The 20850-nt window shown below is 51.9% G+C and overlaps 1 protein-coding gene across 6 annotated transcripts in view; it reads right to left on the bottom strand.

Annotated features, from left to right (window-relative positions):
• Positions 1–20850, bottom strand: part of ARHGEF11 (Rho guanine nucleotide exchange factor 11) — a 99164-nt gene that overhangs the window by 12745 nt on the left and 65569 nt on the right. For 4 of the 6 annotated variants that reach the window (XM_037016639.2, XM_037016637.2, XM_037016634.2 and 1 more), the window contains 15 exons: positions 20290–20409; positions 18578–18623; positions 17904–17980; positions 16662–16781; positions 13820–13894; positions 13539–13640; positions 12385–12483; positions 11165–11207; positions 9910–10006; positions 9664–9786; positions 7268–7291; positions 5989–6133; positions 5603–5699; positions 4863–4892; positions 1995–2121 (listed from right to left, as the gene is read on the bottom strand). In XM_037016639.2, the coding sequence (XP_036872534.2) occupies positions 1995–2121; positions 4863–4892; positions 5603–5699; positions 5989–6133; positions 7268–7291; positions 9664–9786; positions 9910–10006; positions 11165–11207; positions 12385–12483; positions 13539–13640; positions 13820–13894; positions 16662–16781; positions 17904–17980; positions 18578–18623; positions 20290–20409 (1325 nt within the window). The remainder of the gene's footprint in view (positions 1–1994; positions 2122–4862; positions 4893–5602; positions 5700–5988; positions 6134–7267; positions 7292–9663; positions 9787–9909; positions 10007–11164; positions 11208–12384; positions 12484–13538; positions 13641–13819; positions 13895–16661; positions 16782–17903; positions 17981–18577; positions 18624–20289; positions 20410–20850) is intronic. The other 2 variants (XM_037016636.2, XM_037016638.2) reach the window with 2 other exon arrangements.

Below are 20850 nucleotides of genomic sequence, written 5' to 3'. Positions count from 1 at the left end.
GGAGCAGACCAGCTTGGGAAGGTGCTTACGGGGTCTGTGTACTGACAGGCGGGACCCTGCTCCCTGGCTGCCATGCTTACTCAGCCAGGGTGTCTGAGGCTTGATGAGATGCTGATGGCTGGGGGCTGCTCCTTTTTGAGTCCTGCAATGCATCAGCTCTGAGAGCGCTGGCATCTCTGACCCTCAGTGCCCCAGGATGGCTCTTCTGGGCTGTTCTTTGCTGCCATTACTACTCATCTACATCCTGCTGTGCCTCCAGGACCACAGGAGGCTTGGCGGGTCTGGCGAGCCCAGCACAGCAGGCTGCTGCGGTGAAGGAGCCAAATGGCCTGGCCTCTATTCATCAAGTCTCTCCTAACTGCCGGAGGACCCAACTGGAGCTCCTCCTGGGGGCCTGAGCATTAGAAACCATACTGTAGCTGACTCCCTATTGAACACTCCCCCGATGCCTGTTAGAATAATTCCAACCCAGTCTAACCCCACTGCCTGCACCAGTGCCCCACAATGTGTCACTTGAGGGCCACGACAAACCTCATCCAGCGAGGTTACTGGGGCTGCAGGGAAGCACCTTCTTTCAAGTGCCAGAAAGTGAGTAATATTCCCATCAGGAAGCGAGGCACGCGACCCACAGCTGGCCCCAGATTCCTAGAGTGCTGCTGTCTAGGATGGGGGGCTTCCTGCACCTGTTAAGTCACTTCAACAACCTCTGACCCACTGTGCTGCTAATTCTTTCTTCTGGAATTGCCAGCAAGCTTATAATCATCAAATCCAAAGGCTTCTGCAGAGAATATTCAGGATCCTAGTGAATGTCTTAGGGCAAATTCCCCTAGCAACTCCAAGAATACAGGTTTGTAAATGGTCTCAAATATTTTTACAAAATGTTGTTATTATATCTTACACTCACATATTTCATGCATCTGTAAAATCAGGCCTACCCCAGCAATCACAATATAAACGCATTTAATTTATCCAGTGATATAAGAACTCAGCCTCTCACCCCAGCACAGATCTAACTTTTTCTTTCCTAAACCTTTGTTAATTCTCACCATAGCAAAATCATTTACCATGTATGAGCTTATAAAGGCTTCATATAAGTAGAAAGGAGTAATCTTGCCTACAGCAGGAATGTTTGACTTAAAAAGAGTTTGAATCCAGATATTTCAGAGGTAAAATGGCTTGACTATCCAGGCTGCTATGCACTGACTTGCTTCTGTGCCTGCCGAAGTCCAGCACAGTAACTCGCAGACGTGTGTGTGTGAGAATTACTCTTGTACACACAAGACCACATTTACTACACTTCAAGGATGACTTAAGGAATGTGCAAGGATATTTCTGACTATGACAATTCACTTCCAGTGTTGTCTGTAGAATTTCATACATGACTTGATTGTTGTCAAGCCACAGTCAAGAACAAGTCAATACGAGAGAAGGATTCTCGTTAGAACTTGATCAAAGATGGGAGTATGAGAGATGCCACAGCTTCAATTCCCCTTGTGCTTCCTGAAAGGGGAAGAGCAGTTTGCTCTGAATCCCTGAACTTTGCATCTCTTTGCTGACAGACATCTGATGCCCAGCTCATACGCCCAGCAGAACCTCACTCTAGCTCGTCTTCATGGGTGGCAGAGGCTGTTGCCCGACCTCCTCTTTCCCTGGACTTCCTTCCGCCCCTCTACAGTCCTCTCTAGCCCTGTCATTAGGGAGTCCGATTAGGCGCTTCATAATAATTAAGCTCATTCTTAGCATGGAGGCTACTGAGTAGTCAGAGGGTTGAAGCCAAAGGAAATGTTAAAGGCATATGGCTCCTGGGCAGGAAGGTCAGAGGCCCTGCTGTCCTGGCCTGATCACCAACACACAGTATGTTGTCTTCTGATGCTATCCAGTGGGAGCCTTACTGTCTAGTGGACGGGGTAAAGAAGCTGGAATTAAACCCTAGCTCCAAACTCCACCTGTGCCCCTTCTGGGGCAGCCTGGCAAGCCAATCCGGCCACTGCTACCTGTCACTCTCCAGCAGGTCCTCGGGAAAGCTTCCTGTTGAGAGTCGCTGCGTCCCAGGCTCCGGGGCATCATACTGCTGGTTGTTCTCAAAGTGCTGAATGATGTTCCTCACATTGCCTGGTTTGACTAGAAGCAGAAAGCTAATGAAGGATACGGTTCTCTGCTCAGGGACAGAGTCTCAGGGCCTTCATTCCCCTCTAGCCCAGAAGACAGAGCAATGAGCAAGCATGGATGGGAGGAGCATGGGGCTGAGGATCAGGAGACGGGCCTAGTCCTGGCTCACCCGCCAATCCCCAGGGTGCCACGGCGGCCACTCCACCCTCCCAGGTCTGCCCTCCTCTCGTGTGCAAAATGAGAGGGCCTGGGAGGACATTTGCTATGGCTATTCCTTCTGGCTCTCACATTCTTTATTACTGACTCTTACACTTGAAAATCACAACAAGGTTTTTCCTAAGAGCCACAAACAGGTCACAAAAACAGGCAGGATTACCAAAAACATGTCTACATGTCATTTGGTCAGGTTGCCACATTCTATCATTTTCCAATTTGTATTCCTTTTACAGCTCAGTATTTTCTGTTTCCCTTGACTCTCCTTCCTGTTCTTTCTGCTTCCACCCCTGCCTCTGGTCTCCATCACTGAAGAATCAGACCCCCTATTCTCAGTGGTGGTGGGAGGTGGTTAGGAACAGAGGAGAGATGTCACTCTCGCATTCAAGTTCCAGCCCCTTTTCAAAGCTAAGACAAAAGACAGCTGTTCTTGTCTGAAGTGGAGAGGGCAGGTGAGAGAGTAGAAGGCAGATGTGATGTGGGGAAGAGAACTCCCGCCCAGGAGCCCACCGGCTCTCACCTTCAGGGTCAGAGAGCTCCGCTCACCAGGAACTGGGCTGGAAACGCTGCTCTGCCCGAGACCACAGGACGGGAAAGTGGGATTTACCTCATCTCAGGATAAGTGCCCAACGGGGCTAGGCCCTGACCTCCGCCACAATAACAGGGGTCCCACCCGGCTTCAGAGAGTCTAGCATCTACATAGACAAACTTACAAATCTCCGTCTGTAGCTAACATCAGTTTCTTAAGGAAATTTCCAGGCTAGAGGAAACAGAAAACCATTCAGATGGTCTCTTAGAAGCTCACAACTTCATAGCCTTTAGGCAGGTAGCTTGAGTAAAATTTATCTGCAACAGCCTAACAGGTGGCTGTGTGTACATGCGTGTGTCCACTTCTCGCATCCTGGAGTTCAGGGCCAGGCCTGCCTGTCCCAGACTGAATGTGGGGTCACTGAAGGAGCCAGTCTCCACTGGCAGCCGCAGCCCCGGCTGGCTGATGATGTGGGAGCCTGGGGACATCCTGTATCAGGAGGCCACCAGGCTGAGCCCACTGTCGCCTCGGCACGGGCCACTCAAATGTGCCCCGTTGTTTCTGGGATATGGTTACTCGCTAGCCATTGTAAGAAACAGGTATGGCCCCGAGATCTGGTACAACTGAATAACCCAGAGGAATGGGAAAAAACAGGTAGAAAGGAACAAATTTATCAAAAGAGCAAAGCTGGTAGCCTTGGCTCATCCTCCCCCATTCTCTGAATGATGATGAAACAACATAAAAGTACATTATGTTACTATAATCAGATATGTTCCCTAATGAACAGGAACAATAGCTCATGGGCCTAATTGGCGGAATGCTCAACAGTGAGGCTTTCCGGCTGCGGTGGGTGTCTGGCCTGTAGAGGATACGGATTTGTCTGATGGACTGGGAGTGTGGGGACACCAACCTCAATCATGAAATCACAACAGGAAAAGTTCTGACTCAAAGGGATGGTGGACACCCAGCGTCCTTGTCCTGCCCTTGGGACCACCAGCGCCACCCTGGGGGCTCCCGTCCCCGCAGTGACACAAAGCAAGCAGTGTGGGCAAAGGGGGTGGGGGTGGGGGGAGGGAATGCTGAGGCCTGGGTTTTCAATATATCCTTCATTTTTATTGTTTAGAATATCACAATGAGTCTAGGAATTTAACAAATTTTGAAATAATTTGGCAGATCACTATTTTTAATTGTCATTTGACATAAAAAATGAATTCTAGCAATCAAATAATTTCCTGATGGCATCCCACTGCTCTCTCTCTCCTAAGATTACTGTAGGACCTAGAAAAGATTATACCACTTAACTGCCTGCAGATGGCCCTCACTGATGGGAAATGAACTCTTCCAGTGCTAGGTTCTAAGCTTCTTTGGGTTAATATGTATTTTATATATATTTTAATATATAGATTCTAGAAGATATTAGGTGCTATAACATCTATTTAGGGTTGTCCTGTTTTACTACTGCAGCTAAGAATCAAACAGGATGGAGGTGCTACACTGAAGGGCTTAAGCAAAGTAAATGACAGACATTAAAGTGCCCCAAAGAAAAACTGCCAGAGACCTATTATTTATTAAAGAGACCCCACATAACCTTCAAAACTAAGGATTTTTATTATTAATTCCATTGAGAACAAACATTTGAGGAACTCACGCAGGGCATTTCGGTGTGTGAGGGTTTCCCTCACTTATAAGGAGCCCTGGACTTTTGGAGCTGGGGCCGTGCAGGGGTGATGGAAAGATAGCCCTGGCGCTGTTGCAGGAGGGCCTTGGGGGCTGGCCCTGCTGTGCTGCCTGGAGCTCCTCCTGGGGCGGGGTCCCGCCCCAGAACCCTGGGTTGGGCAGGCCATCCGGTACCCCGGGGTGAGCAGCTCGAGCGGCAGGAGACACGTGTAGGAGAAATGGGTGCAGCAGGGGAGAAGATGAAGAGGCAGACAAGAAGGAGGAAGGGCAGGACTTGGGAAATGGAAACTCGGTGCTAATGCAAAGAAAAACCCAAAGAAAATGGTCCTTTTACCTTCCACAGGGGACAAGGGAATATGAAATGCTAAAAGAAAACAAACAAAAACAAAAGTAAACCATGAAAAGTCAAATTAATGTCTCAGAGTCAAAATAAAAATTACATTAAGCTGGAAAATGAAAAGGTGGCAAAACCCAGGTGTGACCTAGGAGAGCCCCTCCCTCCACCACGTCCCCAAGCAGCAGCGTCCAGAGGCAGCAGACTTAGCTCACGGCCCTTCACGGATCCCCAAGACCAAGACCAGGGGCTTAGGGCACTGACTGGGCCAGCGGTGATTTCTCGACAAATGACACATGGCTGGGAAGAGACCAATGACTGCACCGACTGAGTTTTGGGCTTTACGGATTAACCTCTGGGTCCCAAACCTGCCCCCTGTCAACCTAGTTCTGCTTAATTGTAACTCAAACTCCCTGTTGAGGGCCCATAGTTGCCCCTAACACATAGTTCATCAGCAGTACAGATGAATCCTGTGAAGGCAAAGGGGGCATTCACTGTCCACAAAGCAATCCTGGGAGGGAGAAATACTCCTCTGCAGGGCTGTTCAGGAGCGACAGGCGGCTTTTAATTCCCAGTAGGACCCAGGAGGGGCAGCTCTGAAGCAGCCCCCGGTACCTCGCGGAGACTGCCCTGGGCGTGGCAAGGAGAAGACAACGGCGGCGCAAGGGGAAGCCGCAGCCTCTGGGTCTGTGCAGAGGCTGAGGTCCGCGTCCGAGGCTGGTGCCCCCCTGAATACTCACTGCTCTGGGAAGAGCTTTTGGGCTTCCCAATGTATTTGAGGATGGGGTTTCGCTTCTTGTCCTCCAAGGAATCCTTCTCTTTCTTAGAATTGCTGCTCTGTTGAGACAATAGGCACCAGGGTTTGGGGAAGGTCCAATACCACACTTGGCTGCTAATCACTCTGCCACTCTCTGCCACTGCCCCGAGACTGGACCCCAACAAATAACTGGAAAGCAGCCTCATGCTTGTACCTAAACTGGCCCATAGGCTTCTGGCCTGGGTCTGCAGGGAGGGAGAGAGCTGCTCTGGTCTGGGGAGTCCAGGTGACCTCACACCCAAAGGCAGTGGGGTGAACTAGGCAACTGCCTCAGTGCAGAGGAGATACTTTCTAGGGGAGCGCGGTCACCTTCTTGGTCTTCGGGAAGAAGGGTAGCCACTTATCCTTGTCAGGAGCAGACGGGGCCTTTTCAGCTGTGTTGGAAGGCCGTGCCTCTCGCAGACGGATCCCAGCGTGGCTCATGTAGGTATTGAGGGCAAAGTCCATGGGGGCACTGCGGAGAGGGACCGGGCATGAGGGCTCAGAAAGCGCCAGTCGCCCCTGCTGGCGGCGGGGAGGGCTGGAGCCCTGCTCCAAGCCATCTTCTCTCCACCGCCCAGCGGGGGGACAGAGAGATAGTTAGGGGCTCAGGGTATTCAGAGGGGCCTGATATACTCAATGGGACAGCAGGCAGAAGCTGGCTACAAGTTCTGGCTGGCGTGACTCCCAGGAGAAATTATTCTTTCCCTACGCAGGCCTCTTCCTGATGAGGGGACAGAGGTTGGTGGAAAGACCTGTCAGTTCCCTAAAATATAAGCAGACAACTCATGGGTAGGCCTGGAGGACCAGCTGAGCCCCCAGCTAATGCCCCAGGCATCTGTGGGGGTGAGGGGCAGGCAAGGGGAGAGATGCCACCTGCCTCTGCTGAGGTATACTGTCTTCGTCACTTCCACCCCCAAGGACAAAGAGAGAAGGAGGTGAAACTGAGCTGTCAAGTAGCTTCCAAGCACCACAAATGAAACTGTCCAGAGCTCTGTGTTTAAGAAGGTACTTGGCTCTCAATTTGGTAGACGGACTACCCACTTTGTGGATTCGCTGCAGCAAATGCTGCAGCCCCGGCTTTTCTCTCTTAGACAAGCTTCTAACCTTGTCTTCTCTCCCTTATTAAGTGTGTGCATGCCCAAGGACTGCGTACTCATGCTGACACTGGCTGCTCAGAAACAAAAGGATACACAGACAGGCTGCAAAAGAACTAAAATGTGCCAAGAGAGGGCATGTGTTGTGCTCCTGTTCTTCCCCGTGGCTGCTGCTGACACAGGATGGTCCTCTCACCACTTTGTCCTTAGGTGATTAAGAGAAAGAAGTGGGGAGACATGGCTAATGTGGGTGAAGAGGCAGCTAGGTGTGGGAATCCTGGGAGTGACAGCAGCTTGGTGTCTTCCCACTGAGCAGCAGACCCCCGTCCCAGGTGGCGAGCCAGGGGCCTGGACTCATGACACGTGGTGTTATGGGTACCCAGGCCCCTGGGAATGTGACTGGGACAGCCCGCACTCCCCCAGTGCTAGGGACTCCCCTGTGGCTGGTGAAGACGGAAAGCACCGCAGCTCAAGCCCGCTCCTTTCCTCCTTGAAACCCCAGACTGACTCACCTTCTGTCTTCCTCGTATTTGGACCTGGAACAGAAGAAAGAGCAGATGACACAGACTGCAAAGGCGGAGGCTTGTCTGCCTGTGCAGACGCTGCGCGGGGGCCAGTTCCCTCCTGGAGGAAGGGGGGCTGCTGGAAAGTGTGACGGGAGGTCAGCCTAGGCTCTCGGTCCCAGCTCTGCAGCCAGCTTGGGGCTTGGGAGGAGAGAGTTCTCATGCCCTTGAGGGACTCAGCACAGTTACAATGAGGCTGACAACATGGTCTGTCCAGCTAAAAGGAAGGGGTGTATGGCAAGTACAGCCTCCTGCTTGGTATCTGTCCCAGCTTAAGTTGCTATGGAGGCAGAGGCTCAGCCTTGTGCCCCCAAACTCATTAGAGGGCTGGCTGACAACCGACCTGAGAGGCAGGAAGGTGAGAGCAGAGGTAGCGCTTTGAGGTCTGATTCAGAGAAACCTATTTAAGGGAGGTAAATGGTTGGAGCAGCAGCTGACACGTGAGTGCTCACTACAGGCCAGGCACTGTTGTATTTACACATCTAATTCTCAAATTAACCCATGAGTAGGTATTATATCTTCATTTAATGAGACCAAAGCTTCACTGCTTTAAGTAGAAGCCCCTGTAAGTGGGGTATCTATGATGTCAATAATCATCCCATATAATTCTGTGTTTACGATCTCAGAATAGGCGCAGTTAGGTTTTGCCTCCGTCTCTGGAGTGGTCACGGTGATTACTGCCATGTGACTACTAGGACACAAAGGGCCACGAAGATTCAGGGCTTGAAGGTTGGAAGGCTGTTTTCAAAGAATAAGCCCTCCCTCTGTGAAGCCCCAGATTCAGATGTGCAGTGGCCCTACTCAGACCTCCAGCTTAAGGTCTAAAAAAGGTCTCAGATGGAATAGGTCCAAAACTGAGCCCCAAATTTTCTACCACAGAACTGCCCCACATATGGTCATCCCTCACAATCAATGGCACCTGAGTCCCTTTAGGAGTTTAGGTGAACACTGTGGAGTATTCCACTTTCCTCTTTCTCTCACGCCCCATACTTCATCTTAAGGAAATATTCCTGTTTGCTTTGCTGTCAGAAAATGCCTAGAACCGACCTCTCTGCCCGCCTCCGTCACCCCTGCTCTGTTCCAAGCCCCTATCCCGGGAACTCCTTCGCTGACCGCTGTCTGGAACCCTCCCTTGCTCCCCACCCTCCACCCACAACTGAGTCCCTCACAGCCCCGCTTGCTCCCCACCCCGAGAGCAAAGCCCCGTGTCCTTACACTGTCCACAGGCTTAGTGCACCCCCCCTATAACCCTTCTCACTTGAGCATTTTCTCAGTCTGCTCTGGTCACTGGCCTCCTGCTGTTGCTCAAGTGTGTCAAGCGCATCCCCGCTTTGCTCTGGCTGCTTGTCCTGCCTGGGAGGCTCTTCCCAGATGTCTGCAGGGATAGCTCTCCCACTTTCCTCACTTGCTCAAGGTTCTGGATGACACCCACCCTGACCACCCTATTCAAAACTGCCAACCCCAGTGTTCCTGACCCCCTCAGCCAGCTCTATTTCCTAACCCCCACCCTGGCACTTATTCTTTCTAACACACTACAGCATTTACTTATTTATCATACATTGCTTTCTCCTCCCACTACGACTTAAGTTCCACAAGAACTGTTTTTTTGTTTACTAATGTATCCCAGGAACTTAGAATAGTACTCAGCACACAGTAGGGCTCCACAAATATTTGCTGAATGGAAATATCGGTGTTAGAGGCGGCTATGGACATCATCTCGTCCAACTTTTGCCACTTGATAGTTGACACCAAGATAGACGAAACGGCTTAACTGGGTCATATGACCACTGAGTAGAGGCGCAGGCCTGGGTGAAAATCCACCTCTGAGCCTGGAAGTGTCCCCACATGGTCATCGCAGGTCCTGCGACACTTCAGAAGGTGGGGCTGGAAAGGGGCAACCATGGCTGTGGTGCCAGAGGCTCATCAGTAAGTTTAGTCAGGTCAGTCTCCTGATGCAACTAGTTAAAAACGGTTGGCTTTCCCCTAAGCCAGTTCCGTCTGCTGCTGAAGGAGCTGCGCCCACACGGACTCACAGCGTGGCTCCCACGCCCAGGTCGGCCAGGTCGGATGCGTCTTAGAGGCGGGAAGGGAGGAGGCAGGAAGAGGGTGAGAGAAGGAAGCAGAAAGCTCAGCGCGACCCTGGGGCCTGCGGCTTGCCTCGAGCACTAAGTCACTGTCAGGGTCCCAGGCTAGCCTGAGAGGCAGCAGGGGGGTGGGACTCGCCCCACCTTCCAGGGGAAGGAGCTTCGGGCAAGCAGCAGAGCAGGGCAGAGAGCAGGCAGGAGCCCCAGGGAACACCCCACCTGCTGAGTGTGCTGGGGGTGCGAGCGGAACCGGAGACTCACAGAATGTCGCCTAGGGCAGCCAGCTGCTTCTCGGCCACTTGGCGCTCTCGGAGGGGGTCCCCATCCAGGTCCAGCAGGTCATTCTCCCCATACAGGCTGCCCAGACCCAGAGTGCGTTTTGTTCTAAGCCAGAGACACAGAGAAAAAAGTAAATGTGCACGAGTACTCGAGTACTCGGCAGATACCCAAAAGGTGTGAGGAAACACACACACGTGGTGAGGGGAAGCAAAGGGCGGGGCTGGGCACCTGTAGTCGTGGATCTGCTCCTGGATCTCCGGCAGGGCCGCCTCCTGAGCGTCACCGAGAACACCGCGGACGTCCTCACCCGCCCGCAGGCGCAAGTCTGTGGTGGGAGCCCAAGACAGAAATGGGGGTGGGTGTTGGGGAGGAGGTGGTGTTTGCTGGGCATCCCTGTGGCCCTGGGAGTGGATGTCGGCTTCCTGCTTTCCTGTGAGCCGAGGGAAGCGCGGCCCATGCCTGCCAGGTCGCTCCTGAACTCAGGCCTGGGTCCTGACGCCCGTCTCGAGGGAGTACAAAACTGGATGTTCTATACACCACTAGGTAGAACACTACTAAAGCCCCCCTCACCAGGTGTGTTCAGACCCTGCCCCCTGACACCGAATGCAAGCCTGTCATTCTCCTACTGCCCCAGGGCCGGCTCACAGGGCTGCAAGAGGCAAGCACTTTACACGAAAGCCCCCGGAGGGTGTCTCTCCTGGCCCTCCTCTAGCTTCACTCAGCAGAGGCCAAGTCCCTGGGAGAGGCTGTTCCCTGTCACTTGCTCTTAGGGAAGCTCTGTTCACCCTCTGGCCTGTGCTCATAAGCTTTCCTCCCCGTCAGCCAGGTCTGCCAGTGCCTCTCTCCAAAGGCAGTTCAGACTTCCATCTTCGAGAAGCTGCCTGTGAGTTTTCCTCTTTACATGCCTGCCCTCAGCTCTTCCACTCGGGGCTAGAGAGTGAGAAGGGAGGGGAGCAACCCCCCAGCTAACTGGGTCCTCATGCTGGGCCGCCCACTGGTATTGGTTAAGGAACCTAAGAGGAATAAAACAAAAACCCTCAGGAGATCCCGCCTCTGCAGGTGGGAGGGAGGGAGGCCCTGGCGTCTGCACAGAGCTCACCGGGGATTCTGGTGCCCTATCAGGCTCAGGAATCCCTCGCTGAGTCTAATTCCCTCTTGGCACAAAGGAACCAAGGGAGGCCCAGAGACCATCCGTGGCAGGTCGGGAGGAAGGAGCCCAGGCCTCCCGAGCCAGTGCCTTCCTGTGACAAGCTCCCGGGGTGGTGAGCCCCCAGGCAGGCCCGTCCTGTCTGGGCTTGGCCCTAAGCCACCATGAGGAGCTCTAGCAGAACCAGCCCCACATTCCCCTATCAGGAGACAGCGTCCCAGGGACAGAGACCACATCCCCTCTGTGTTCTGGAGCCTCTGGGGAGCCCAGGACAAGACTATGAGCCAACTTACTACTTCACTACTTCACAACTAACTGACCAATGAGCCAACTTACCTACTTCAGCCTGCAGCATCTCTGGGACCTTCACTCTCAGGGGCTAAAAAACAGCAGAGTGGGGGGAAGTGGTGAGACCCCCTGCTGCAGGGAGGTGTGACAGACATCCTGCAGGGGCGGGGAGGGCTCTGGATGCTACCTTCTCCCCTCTTTCCCTATGTCTACCGCAACCTCCTCTCACTTCTCTCTGACCTGAATACCTGAAGTCCGGGTCGGGGTTTTTGAGAAATGGAATCTGAGGCAACAGGGCGAGCCGGGACTGTATTCTGAGGATGGCCCGTGCAGTTTTTCCACTTTATGTCAAAGACATCAGGGTGTATAAGATGGAGATGTTTCAAAAGTGGACTGGCGCTACTTCAGTAGCGAGGGAGACATGCTTATCAGGCTACCTGGTGGGCCTCCTGGCTCCTTCACCCCCAAGGGAACACCAGCCTTATGTCACCAAGCAAGCAGGGTCTGGCTCCCACTGGGTGCTGGCGGGGGTCCCCAACAACCAGTGTGGAACCACCACAGCTCCAGCCTCCTTACTTAAGACCCACCTAAGGGGACAAATGTAAAAATCTAGAGGAGAAACAGTTATTTCCCAATCTCCTGTCATAGTCCCGGTACTTACTGCCAGAAGAACAAGTCCTTTTGGAACTAGTTGATCAGATTAGAAAGTCTAAAATGGGAACTGCCCTCTGCAGGCAGAGGTGCTGGGACCAGTGGGGTCCCTGCCACATGCTGGGGAGCCACGTCCAGTGTGGAGTGGACTGCTTGTCCCCTCTGGATACCCCGTCTCCTCCCTCCAAACCCTGCCCTGGGCAGTAACAGCCGCTCAGGCTGAGCTTCGGGAACCTGGCTTCTCCTGCTCACTGATCTCGATCATCTGCTGCCTCTGGGCCTCTCCTCCTTTGTCCCAGGATGTGCAGAGCAGAGAGGGCTGGGAGAAGCAGGGCCCTGATCCAGGGGGTGTAATCAGAACGTGGTGCGAGCTCGGTCCTTCTCCGAACACCGCGGAGAGAGGCGATGTGTACACTCCCTTCCTCCGTGTGGAACAGAGGACATCGATCTAAGAGAGCAGAGCTAGGAACAGAGTCCAGGAACCCTAAGCTCTCTGCCCAGACTTCTCTCTGAGAACCTGTCTCCATCAGGCCTGAACATTTTCGTTAGTCTTTCCTCCACCCTCGGGTGGTCCAAAGAGTGTAACAAACATGTAATCCGATCCATGAGGGCCTTACCGCATTTTTCTCTAGGAAAATGTTCCAGATGTCTTTTCCCAGGCTCCGGGACTCCTTGGGGTTTGTCTGCTGATAAACTTCTGCACACAGGTAAAAAAGCTAGGAGGAGAGAGAAAGCGGGTTACAGTGGTGGTCCTTGACCAGAAGTGGTTTCGCCCCCTGGGGAGATAACTAACTGGCCATGCCTGGAGCCATTTTTGATGGCTGTGGCTGGAGAGGCACTACCAGAATCTAGTGGGCCTGCAGTCCAATGATGTGGCTGAACACCCGCCGGTGCACAGGGTGGCGCCCCCAGCACAGAATTCTAGAGCTCCACATGCCCCTGGAGCTGAGGCTGAGCACCCCTGGCTTTGGGTGCTCCAGAAACCTGACAGGCAATCCCCAGCTGCACCCCCACACCCCCGACACAGTCCCTCCTCAACTCCGCATTCTCTCCGCACTTGAGATTTTGTGTCTTGCACTTGTTCATATATTGTTTTATCTCGCTTTCTGATGTGCCTGGTCTGCACTCGGGGCGCTCTGAGACATGAGCTCTTGGGACAGCACACAGGTGCTCCCGGAATGCCCGCTCAGCAAGTGGGTGTGGATTCTGGTGTTTAACAGTGGACCCCCAGGAGTCCACGCCTTGTGCAAGAAGTTTTCTCTGAAGGTCACAGTCTCCACCTCTCCCCTTCATTTCCTTTCCTTTCTAAGCAGCTGAGCAGAATGAGAAGCTGGTAAGGCTGCTGGCTCTAAGCCTGGCACCAGGCCCTCTGCCTCCACTCCTCACAATCCTTGTCAGCACCTTCCAAGATCCAAGACCTTTACTGCCTTGCCCCCCCACCAGACCTTCTTGGAGGGACACTGTGTATCCCCAAGAGCTGCTCCCTCAGCTCCCAGGCCATCTGCAGCTGCCTTCATTCAAAGTCTCTAGAAAGAGCACCTTCTCTGAGTGGACCAAGAATGACAGTTTTCCTCTCCTCCCCATGCTGTCCACGCAGCTACAGTGGGGCATCCCTTTTGCCTAAGTTGGCATCTTCTCTTCTGCTCTATCTTTGACCTTGGGATGCCTGTCAGTGCCCACTGACTTAGGACACCTAGAGAGCAAAGACAGGCCAGAGACTCTCTGCCAGGCACAAGCAGGCCCTCAAGCAAGACCGACACTTCTGACTTACCAGTGGGCCGGGGTCCGCCTGAGAGAAGAGGTAACGCAGGAAAACCCCCAGGTGAGCCGGCCGTGACTTGAGTTTCTCAAGATCCTGGAATATGACGTCGCTCTGGAAGGCAGATGGACGACGGCTGGGGGGCACAGAGGCAGCACACAGCAGCACGGCCTGTGCCCGCCCTCCAGGCCTGGGCGCCTTGGTGCCCGCCCTGTCCTCCCTCACAGCTGCTGCTAGTCCAGAGCAGCTGGCACGACAAGAGTGATGAAAGGAGAAAGCCAGGAAGCTGTTACCTCGTTGTTGAAATAACCCGGGTCATAATCTTCCTCTGGGCCAATAATCAAAGGCTTTGAGCTTTGGTCTACACCCTGGGGGAGAGAGTCAAGTAGTAGTGATGACAGGTTCGAGGTCAGGGGATGTGAGCCCCTCAAGGAAGTGTGTCTAGTCACAGCACAGCTCTGACAAGGGAAGCCACACAGGCCTGGCAAATGCTGGCATCTCACTCCCACCCCCAAATCTCAGAACAGAAAAAATGATTTGCACTTGCAGGAAGTCAACTGCTTCTGGGTGGGGCAGGGCAACCTGGTCACGTGCCCACAAAGATGGGAAGTCAGAGAAAGTGCCCTTCCTGTTTGCGAAAGACCTGGGGAGGGAGTGTCAGCCATCCAAATGAGGACCCAGGACTCCTGCTGGACTGGACTGCTGGGCTGGGGGCTTTACTGTTCTGAACAGCCACCCCACTGCAGCCTCCAGGTCTGGCGCCCACCACCGCGTGGTGCACCGGTGAGCAACCCGTCTCTCCCTCCTTGAGCCAAAGCGGATGGAGCGGATCTTTCTCCAACACCGTTTTCATCAGTTCCTTTGCCTGCTCTAGGATCTATGGTGGATTCCCACCACCTGTCTGAAGTCCAAACTTCTTAGCTTGGCTTTTCTTTCTTTCCCTCTTCTTCCAATTTTAATAAAAACCCAACCCTAATTGGTATGCTATCAATATTAAGTATGATAAGCGATTTCACAGGCACCAACTCTGCTGATGCTTCACTGGACAAGCCTTTCCTCCTACAGATTCCTCGAGCTTCCAAAGCTGCTCTACCAACTTTGTTTTTCACTCAGTCTTTCTCATTTCCAGTGACTCCCTAAAGGGCTCTGCCCAGGAACCCATCTAGCTCACTCAGGCCTAGGACAACCTCCTCATCCACTTTCTCCAGGGGCTTTTCCTAACTGTCCCCCTGATGCTCCTCATTTTCATTCTCCTGGATATTTATAGACTCTATGCCCAGAACGACTGAGTCACAGAACACGAGAGATCCGGCAGGTGTCTCAGAGATCAGAGGCTAGCACTCGTCTGTAAGTGAAGAAAGTGAGGCCCAGAGATACCGACTGGCACATGGAAGGTCGCACAGTCAGGCCTGCTGTGCTGTCTGTATTTTCCAGTCACATCCTGAGTACCTTCCTCTCCCATAAGACCCTGGCCTCTGAATCCTCAAGGTCCAGAACCTGCAGGGGGTGTTGGATGACCACTTCTGGCTCTCCTGGGCTCTGGGGGAAGGCTGACAGCACTAGATTTTGCTTGTTTAGGGGGAGGGATTTGGTTCTTAAAGTCTTTACAAATACAGAGTTTTCTGATTTACAAGAGCAGAATATGCTTATGAAAAAAATCAAACAATGCAGAATTATGTAATTGAAAGTGAGTTCCCCTTGATTCCATCCCCTGCTGCTGACAGTTGTATGGAGAGCACAAGTTTCCCCCTATGCTCTTACTAACATGGCTTATTAATAACAAACTGGGACTCCATTTGCTCTTATCACTCCAAAATAGCAGTTTAAATATCTTTAAGGAGAGGAACACATTCAGATAGGAAAAAGGGACCCCACCACCAATTACCCCACACCTGCCCATATTAGCTAGCTAAAGGAGAGCCTCCCTTAATAACAGGATGTGGACGCTCAGCTATCTGTGGCACAGTGGTGCCACCAAGGGAGGGGACAGAGAGAGAGCCAGAGAGTAGCCAGGAGAGGAACAGGCCTGCATGGGTGCTCCAGAAAACTAAGTTCCAGTCTGATGCTGCCATTTACAAGCTAAGTCCTTGAATGGTCCCTTAGCTTTTCTTCGCCTGATTTCTTACTTACCAAATGATGATGCTAATGCCTACCTCCTTTCCTGCTGGTGAGAAGTAAATGAGATTTTTTTCCCTAAAGGATCTAGCGCAGTGGCTGGGGCACTAGGCATTTTAACATGTTAGATCCATTTCCCTGCCTCTCCCTAAGAAGTAAAAGTAACCAGACTATCCTACAGGTAAAACTAGAGCATCAAATAGTCTGTGATACTGGCTTTCCTTTCAAAATAAACTTAAATTTGAAAAAGTGAGTTAGCTTAAAGAAAAATATTAAGTAACATTATCCAGTTGGTATGAGGATATGGAAAAAAACACTATGGTGGTAACAGAGCAATTTTAAGAAATAATGTTTTACAAAACTAGGAGATCTCTTCCTAGTGTCTCGAACAGGTAGTGACCCAGCTTCTGCCCGATCAATGACAGGCAATTCCCTGGCTCTCAAGGAGGCCCACCCATTGTCAGGCAACCCAGATTCTTTGCAAGCTTTTTGCACTGAGCCAGTCTTTCTCCCTGAAATCTGCCCTGGACCTACTTCTACCCTTGAAAGCAGTGGTTTCCAAATCAGGTTTTGAAGCACTCTGGGCTCCCAGGAAGTGCCTGAGGGCAGGGGAATTTGACCGGCAGGTCCCAGGGTAGCTGAGCTTGTTTTCCATGTTAGGGCGCCAGAAAGTAAGAGTTTGTTTAAGAAAAGGACTTTGCTAAAGACAGAGAAAACTGAAAATCAGTGTCTTGGAGAAGTACTGAACAAATAAATTTCCTATTGCATACAGACATGAAAAAGAAGACCAGCTACTTGCTCCTTAGATACCACTTCCCTGCCGATGCATTCACTGCCTCTTCACAAAGCACCGAGACAGCCTTACTTCCACGCATCTATTTATATAGGGTTCTTTCTCATGTTCTCTAGGTAAGTGTCTACCACAAGACAGGGGTTCAGTCTGTTATCCAGGTCATGTACTGGCTACCCAGCTCTGAGAAAAGGGAAAGGAAAAGCGCAAGGTGGCCCCGGCGCACTCACCTGGTCGCTGGTGGAGCCCTGCCGCCTGTGGTGCTGGGCCATCCTGGCCACGATCACGGGGGAGGTTCGGGGACTGTCTAACCCAGGGTCCGAGAGTACCGAGTTCCGATTGATCACAGACTAGAAGAGCAGAGAGTTCTGTGAGGACACTGGTCTAGGAGACCCTCAGCGTTCAGTGCATTTGGTGGTGACAACGGAACTCATCAGCGAGCACAAATTCAGTACTGACTCTAGGCCGGGCTTCATACTAAGCCTGTGCTTACGTATTACCTCATCTGATGCTCACACTAGTAGCCCTTTGAGGTAGATATCCTCATTCCTCCACTTTTCACACAAAGAAACTAAGACTTGATAAAGATCGAAGAGCTATTCTCTGGACTTGACCCAGGCAGTCTCATCACTACGTGATGTTGTTTTCCAGATGTGCGGCCCTTGGGCTAAGGTCAACTGTAGGTTATTGAGGACCCTCTTCTCCCTTCTTGGTTATCTTCCCCATATACTGATCCCTTCATAGACACCCATATCATCTTGCCACGAATAAACAGGAGAAGTAAGGAAATAAAATTCCAACTATTAGCTAAAATTAGGTTTTAAACATGTCTTTAACTTCTTATTCACATATTTCATTAACCTGGCTAAGTAAATATTTTGCTAACATCATTACTACTTCTTCTATCACGCTTATTGCAAGTTTTTATTTGCAGTTTAAACATGCATACCTGGATGATAACCTTTGAGGCCAAAACCTAAAATTCTTTTGTCTGTTCCAGAAAAGGAGCTATTCAAGTACAAGATCTGTGACAAGGGGAGAGAGACTGCCACTTCTGACTGGGCTGGGCTGATTCTATTAACCTAAGACGATGTTATTTGTGGTCAGGTAGAAATGTGTTTTTGGTTAAGAAATGTGTTTTTGGTTAAGTTGCTGTTTGAGATGATTTACGTCTCTCCTCCCTTACACTCAAAGGCTTGCTACAATTAATGACATCTCTCTCCACCCTACTCTTTATATAACAGAGTTGACTGATGAAACAGAAGCCAGATTTGATGGCTTTGCCTGTAGGATGCATTTGAAACCCTTTTTTTTGGAACCTTGAACAGTAACTAAAATCCTAGGAACTGTAACTATAGGAGAGGTCCATAGACAACAGGCAGGGTCTGTGACCAGTGGGCAGCAGAGCCTTTAGAGAGAAGGCACACTGAATGTACAGCTTTAGGCAGGGCGCGCCCTGCAGGCACACACACCTCACTGATAGAAGGAAAGCGTTCTGTCCCTGAGTCCAAGCCGCTGTCCCCCTCCTGGGAATCCACAGAGAGTTGGCCTGAGAAGAGAACAGTTTACATAGTAAGGAGGGAGCTGTGGGCTGGGGGAAAGAAGAACCTTTATTTCTTCTGCGAGCCTGCACATGGGGTAGGAAGGCGGAGCTGCCACCTTCCTCTCGTTCCCAGCTTCCCTTCGGCTCTCGCATCTCGTGGCCCCTCGAGTCAGTCGTCTACACCGGGCTTCTCTTACCCCTAACACCTGTGCCCAGGCTGTGTCACCTCCTGAAATAAGACTCCATAGCTCTAGCTCACGAGTCTGTCCTGTACTCACCCCTGAACCACTTTCGGCTCCCTTCCACTTCCAGCAGCACCCAAGCTCCCTCGAACCAGGTGCTGCGAGGTGAGCTGTCGTCCGGCCCATCACGCTTCCAGCGCCCCTGGTGCAGGTCCACCGCCCTCCAGTGGTGCTGCTTCCACCCTCCCCTCTACTGGGTGGGCTGCATCCAAGTTCCCCATGCACTGGTACTGCTTTCTCTCATCGGTCTACTTCCCAGGGAACAGGGGCTATGTATTTTTTCCCTGAATCTGCCCCACGGGGAGGGGAGATGAGAAACTTGGACTAGAAATATGCCAGAGAAGGGCTGTTGTGGACTCACCTTCTGATGGTCTCTGGCTGCTGTTGCCATAGAGTGGAAGTATGTCCTAAAAGAGAAAGGTCCAGAGAGTGGGCAGGTTCTGTGAACCTCTCCCCATTTCCTTCCTCCAGTCAACCCTTCCCTTAGTCTCAGCAGATAATACCTGCCTACAATTAATGCCTTCTGCTCCACTGCCTTAAAAACACCCAGCCTGAAGAGCTCCTGTCTCATCTGTAGTTTGGGGACAATGGTGGCCCCTAATGGTGGAAATGGTGCTCTACCACTAGAAAAACTCCCACACTTGCTTGGTTTATTATGACCTTTGTTGGGTTGCAAAGAACCTATCAGGAGTACAAAAAGCTCAAGCAGGTAACTGAGGGAGGAGATGAAAAGCCCACCTCTCCAGATCTCTGAAGAGGACTGACAGGAGCTGGCTGTGCTAGCGAGCAGCCCCGTGGAGGGCATTATGTTGGCCATGCTTTCCGGTTTGTTCATGAGGCACTCTCTTCTGCATCTCATTAGCCTTTCAACACTCGGAGGCAGAGATAGTATTCCATGTTATAAAGAGGAAACTGAAGCCCAGAAATCTTAAGCAACTTGTCCAAGCTACACAGCAGGTGAACTATAAGCTAGGTTGGCGCCCTGACCTTCAGATCCCAGGCTGTTTCAGACTCACCATCTCCCAACATGAGTACATGGACGCCCACTGAAGCAACAGCAAACGGGCCCTGGCCCTGTGCGGAGGGCGCGCTTCACCCCCGACAGTAACCCTGCCAGGCAGATCCTGCCACCATCTCCGTTTTATAAATGAGGACACCGAGGCACCCAGGCATTAAGTAACCTGCCCAAGACTCTCAAAGTTGGGGAGCACTGGAGCTGGGACGTGAACCCAGATGGTCTACGTCTAGAACCTGAGCTCCTATCAATGAGGTGACACTGGGAAATTTTTCAGAATATGAAAGTTTAAATCTGATTAGCCTGTGTTTCCCAGACACATCTGATCAGGATGTTCTCAAGAAGAAAACAGATAATCCTCACATAATTTCTATTGGCTCTGGCAAGAATTATTCTTGGAGACCATAAGGTTTCTGGAGAGTTACTTCTTATTCACCCAAGGCACTGAGGCCTGATGGAGGAACCAAGAGCCGAACAGTGAAGACCCGAACAGTGAAGACCCGAACAGTGAAGACCCTCACTGCAACAGCGACCTCCTCTCCGGGAGTCCCCACGAAGCATGCTTAGCTGCTGCTACAGCTGCCTCTCAACTCACTGGGGACCCTTTAGTCCACTGACTTGAGAAAGTACTGTGTTCTCTGAGAAGACCTGGTGCCAGAGGGACAGGTGGCAGAAAAGCTACCAGATGAATACTGAGTAAAACGGCTACAGGAATACACCAGCTATGAGGACACTACCCAGAAGGGGATGATGGATCATTAGGAGGCTAAATACCAACAGTCTCATTTACTTCACATTTATCCCCATTGCAATTGTAAGCTCTCGGAGGGCAAGAAACCGGCCTTTTCTTGTTCTGGGATCCCAGTGGCACAACACTGCTCGGCCACTCGTTGCTGAAGAAGTTAGAACTGCTGAACTCTGTTTCTTTGGGAAATATGGACACTTACTAGCTCCACCGCAGGGTCCTGTGGGACTCGGGAAGCCTCTTATCCTAGCTTTCTCCTGACTCTACCCCAGGCCACAGGCACGGCCCTGGAGCTGAGCCTGCCGTCACTCACCACTAAGCCTCCAGTCTCCTGCTGGATCTTCAGCTGTAACTGAGTGACTCGCCTCCGGGCACCTTCGATCTGCTCTTCCAGCAGGCTGGCAGGGTTCCGGCTATACGCCTCACAGACACGCTGGGGTCGGGGGTGAGGAGGACAGGAGGGAGGGGAAAAGGCAGAAGGGGTGGTTAGTAGAGAATGGACGACTCACCAGCGGTGACAACAGGCAGTTATCCCACAACAAGGAGGACAGAGGAGAGAGCTCTGCCTTCTAGAAGATGCACGATACTTCGCCATCATTTAGAAGAGAAAGGTGTAAACGCTGATCAACAGAACACACGAGGCAACTGGAGAAGACACGACACAAAGGCCTGCGCTGATCCAAACCACCCTTCAAGGCCTGGCTTAGGTCCCACCTTCTAAGTGAGCTCCTCCTTGCCTGTCACTCAAGGGCTATACTTAAGTGACTGTCCAGACCAGCACACAGACAAGGGCCAAAGCGGGAACTTACACACAGTGAGACCCACAGGACACCAGAGGAAGAGGCACAGGCGCAGACAGCCAGGACCCCTGCCC

Source organism: Manis javanica, chromosome 14 (genome assembly GCF_040802235.1).
Source record: "Manis javanica isolate MJ-LG chromosome 14, MJ_LKY, whole genome shotgun sequence".
NCBI lineage: Eukaryota > Metazoa > Chordata > Mammalia > Pholidota > Manidae > Manis > Manis javanica.
This window is presented reverse-complemented; position numbering and strand designations above follow the sequence as displayed.